Source organism: Rutidosis leptorrhynchoides, chromosome 3, assembly GCF_046630445.1.
Source record: "Rutidosis leptorrhynchoides isolate AG116_Rl617_1_P2 chromosome 3, CSIRO_AGI_Rlap_v1, whole genome shotgun sequence".
NCBI classification, from domain to species: domain Eukaryota; kingdom Viridiplantae; phylum Streptophyta; class Magnoliopsida; order Asterales; family Asteraceae; genus Rutidosis; species Rutidosis leptorrhynchoides.
In genome coordinates, this window is record NC_092335.1 from 428,113,861 (window position 1) to 428,118,288 (window position 4,428).

A 4,428-nucleotide genomic window follows, 5' to 3' on the forward strand; every position below is an offset into this window, starting at 1 on the left:
CCACTGGTCTCACCTTATTTTAGTAAGTATAGAGGCCGTGGTGACTGACCTAAGTCAGCCTTTGTTTTAAACTCTTTTCATGAACGAAACTTACTTTACACCTTTTGTTTGATGATGAATGATGATGACCCTTAAGACCTAATTTACATACATTTAAACCTATTGGGATGATTTAATGACTTAGTACTATTTGACTTAAGTTGAGGACTTTCCGGACCTACGTACTTGCTTACTTCCCGACTCGACTTTACTACTACTTTACCACTGTGAGTTATAGCATCCCTTTTTACTTTAACTATTTTGGGAACTGAGAATACATGCGCATTTTACATTTTACATACTAGGAACGAGTACTTAAACTTTATATATGTGTGGGTTATACAACGGCATAAACATTCCCTTTAGCTCGGTAACGTTTAGTCATTGGTTTTTGAACCGCTGAACGCGAATCTTAGATATGGATCCAAAGGGTTTGACATCCCCACTCGGGCTAGTAGCGATAGCATTTAACGGGTGTTTAATACTTCATAAACATACGCACTCGCCAAGTGTACTTTCAGGGGGTTATAAACGTTAAGTTAGTTACCAAGTGCCCACGGTTAAACATATACTTTATCATACTATTTTGAAACGCTCTTTGTAGCACTGAAATCTCGTGGCCTACATTATATTACTGTTATACTTAAACTATAGCTCACCAACCTTTGTGTTGACGTTTTAAGCATGTTTTTCTCAGGTGCTTAAGGTTAGCCGCTTCCGCTGTTGTACTAGTCTTGCTGTAGACACCCGCTACTTTAGAGATGTCACCGAATGAACATTTACCTTGCATTCATAAACATTATTACTTTTGAAACTATGATTTGTAACGACCTATAGGTTACATACTATTATCCTTGTTTCTATTCGTTGAAGCATACTTTTGATTGTAAAACAATTGACGTTGGTTATGACGTCAGCTTTTATCATGAATGCAAACTTGTTTTGAAAACGCATATAGTGTTTGACCTTGTAATGATCCTGTTGTTGATGATTCGTACACGATGGTTTTGTACGGGGCATCACAAAGACTACGGGAAGTTATCAACTTCAATGCAATCTCGTCTTTTAATAATTTCATTGCTAATGCTAGATTGATTGACCAACACTTAGCTAACGACGAATTTACGTGGGAAGGCCCTCTCGGGAAATTTTCAAGAATCGATAGGGTGTTTATAAACGCTCTTTGGGCTAATTTATGGCCCGATGCCATTCTTCAAACCTATCTTCCTGATAATTCGGATCATAAACCTATTATTTGGGGGAAAGAATTGATTAGTTGGGGCCCAAAACCTTTTCGGTTTAACAACTCATGGTTAGGAAATCCAGGCTTTATTAGTTGGAGTGAAAATAAATGGGCCGGATATGATACAGTAGGATAGGCAACTTTTATTCTAAACAAGAAGTTTCGTTTGCTAAAGGCAGATATCAAAGCCTGGTCAGTAGCCAACGCAGAATCAGATACAGTCGACCTAAAGAACTGCAATTCTGATATCAATCGATTAAAACAGTTTTACAAACAACGTGATCTTTAACAAGCTGAATTAATTGAGTTTATCAATCTAAAGAAATACAAGAAATGTTTGATGATCAAAATCAAATCCAAACAGAGGTTGCACACTCGCTTTCATTGGTTAAAACTAGACGATAAAAACTCGAGGTTCTTTCATCTTGTCTCACACATCAAACAACAATCGTCTTATATTGCGGGTATGCAAATCGATAATCAATAGGAAGAGAATCCTTCAATTGTAAAAGAGTTTGTTGTTTGCTATTTTGAAGATCTTTTTAATCAAGTTACTGTTCTGCCTGCTTCCTCTAGCTTCGACTGGGACTCATTGAATTTATCTAAATTTTCGGCAGTGTCTAGTTCTTCTCTTGAAGTGATATTTACCACTACCGTAATTAAAGGGGTAGTTTTTTCTTTTGATGGCAATAAAACTCCCGGTCCGGATGGGTTTACTCTTCAATTTTTCAAAAAATCATGGTTCTTCTTATAAGATATTGTTAGGGAAACCTTTGATCAATTCCATGATAATCCTTCATTCCCTAAAGGGTTCAATTATTATTTCATTGTGTTAATCCCCAAGAATAATTCGGCTAAATCTATTGAGCATTTGCGTCCTATTAGCCCAATCAATGCTCCATATAAGGTGATAGCAAAAACGCTTGCTAATAGATTAAAGTTGGTCATTCCTTTGATCATTAGCGAAAATCAAAATGGTTTCGTCCCCTCAAGGCTTCTCTTGGATGGCGTAATGATAGTCAATGAAGTCATTCATATGGCAAAAAAAACAAAGAAAAAAACCTATCCTTCTTCTAAAAATTGATTTTTCTAAAGCGTACGATTGTGTCTCGCATGACTTTTTACTCAAGGTACTTGAAAAGATGGGGTTTGGTGCAAGTTTAGAGATTGGATAAAGTGTTGTATCTCCAACATCAATTTTTCGGTTTTTTTAAATGGCTCCCCTTCCCGGGAAGGTGTCATGAAATGTGGCTTGAGACAAGGGGATCTGCTCTCCTCCTTTTTATTCATCATTGTTGCGGAGGTGTTGAGTAAACTTTCTTCTAATGATTTATCAAACGGCTTATTAGAAGGTTGTCAATTTGCTAATGGTGTGAAAATCAATCATTCTCAATTCGCGAACGATACTATCATATTTGCACAACCATCCGTTCATGAACTTATTCGTATCAAGCACATTTTGCATACCTTTTTCGAGTTACCCGGATTACAAATGAATGCCAAGACTACATTGTATGGAATTCATGTGTCTCGGGTTGATATGTCTTCGTTTTTGGCCATTTTTAATTGTAAAGTCGGCGTGTTCCCTTTGGAATATTTGGGCATTCCAATTGGACTTTCTAGAGATAAAATCTTTATGTAGAATCCGATTATTCAAAAGTTCAAAAGAAAACTTGTGGGTTGGAAAGGAAGATGTATTTCCTTTGGTGGAAGACTCGTCATGATCAATACGGTTATCTCCAACTTACCTATTCATTATGTCTTTTTATTGAGCCCCGGTGCAAGTTATAAAACTTCTCAAAAGGTATCGTAGAAAATTTCTTTGGGGAGGTGATTGCCTTAAAAAGAAAACGTGTCTTGTTAAATGGGAATCGGTGTGTCTACCTAAAGAGATGGGTGGATTGGGAATCATTCCTCTTCGGATAAAGAATTTAGCTTTATTAGCTAAATGGTAGGCGAAGTTAAATTCTAACAAAGAGTCTATTTGGAAATCTATTGTTGTTTCTTCTTTCGGGGCTAGCTTTCGAGGTAAAATTATGAATGACGTTTCTTCTTTACAAGCTTCTCATATTTCATCAATTTGGAGAGATTTACTTAACCTCCAAAAAGATAGTTCTCTTAACGATATTTTAGGCTCTAATGTTTGGAGTTGGAAAATTAGTGATGGGGCTAGTTTGCTTTTTTGGTTTGATTCGTGGTTTAATGGACTCATTTTAAAATATGAGTTTCCTAGCCTTTTTCTTATTTGCGAATGCCCTCAAGTTTCGGTTCGTTTATGTCGTTTCCCTTGAATGTCAACTTGCCTCAAAGTGGTTGGAACTTCCATTTAAGACAACCACTTACTTTGTATGAAACAATAAAGTCACAGGAGTTTCTTTCTTTGTTAGCTTCAGTTACGTTGGTCGATAACAAACCGGATTACATTATTTGGAGAAATAAAGCGTGTGAGTCCTTTTCGGTCGCCGACACCATTAGAATTATTGTACAATCGGGCAATCCTTTATCTCCGGTTTGGCCAAAAGTCGGGTGGGGAAATAATGTACCTTCTAAAGTTATGATCTTCCATTGGCTATCAATCAAACAAAGCATCCCGGTGAAGGTAATTCTTTCTCAAAGACATATTTTACCTAGTCACACTTCTAAGTTGTGTGTTTGGTGTATGCTTGAAGACGAGACGGTCGAACATTTCTTGTTACATTGTAAGTGGTCTTTCTACATTTAAGTCAATTTATTTCGTTGGTGGAATCTTAGATGGGTTATACCAAGAACGGTTGAAGAATTCTCATTCAATTGGTATCATGGCATGGGCATTAAAGCTTTAAAATATTGGAAGATGATCGGTCCCGTTACTTTTGGGCCATTTGGATAGCCCATAATGACATCATCTTTAATGGCAAGTTTACGTGTCGTTCTATTATTGTGTGAAACATCAAGTTGAAGGTTTTCTTATGGGCAAAGAATCTCAATTATTGTAATGGCTTTCAAGCATATTTATGGGATCATAATCCTTTTTTGTTATGTATGTAGGTGTTCGTTTTCCTAATTTGTAATCCTTTCAATTCATGGTCGAGTTTATCTCCACCATTATAACTTTGTTTCTTTTGGCATTTTCTTCATTGTTTTGATGAAGTTATCCTTTTTTATAT

General features: G+C 36.4%; 1 protein-coding gene across 1 annotated transcript; it reads left to right on the plus strand.

The window, feature by feature from the left end:
• The first annotated feature begins 2,522 nt into the window (after positions 1-2,522).
• On the plus strand, positions 2,523-2,924 carry LOC139901459 (uncharacterized). The gene has a single exon (XM_071884171.1). The coding sequence runs from the start codon at positions 2,523-2,525 to the stop codon at positions 2,922-2,924; it is 402 nt and encodes a 133-aa protein (XP_071740272.1).
• Positions 2,925-4,428: the final 1,504 nt, after the last annotated feature.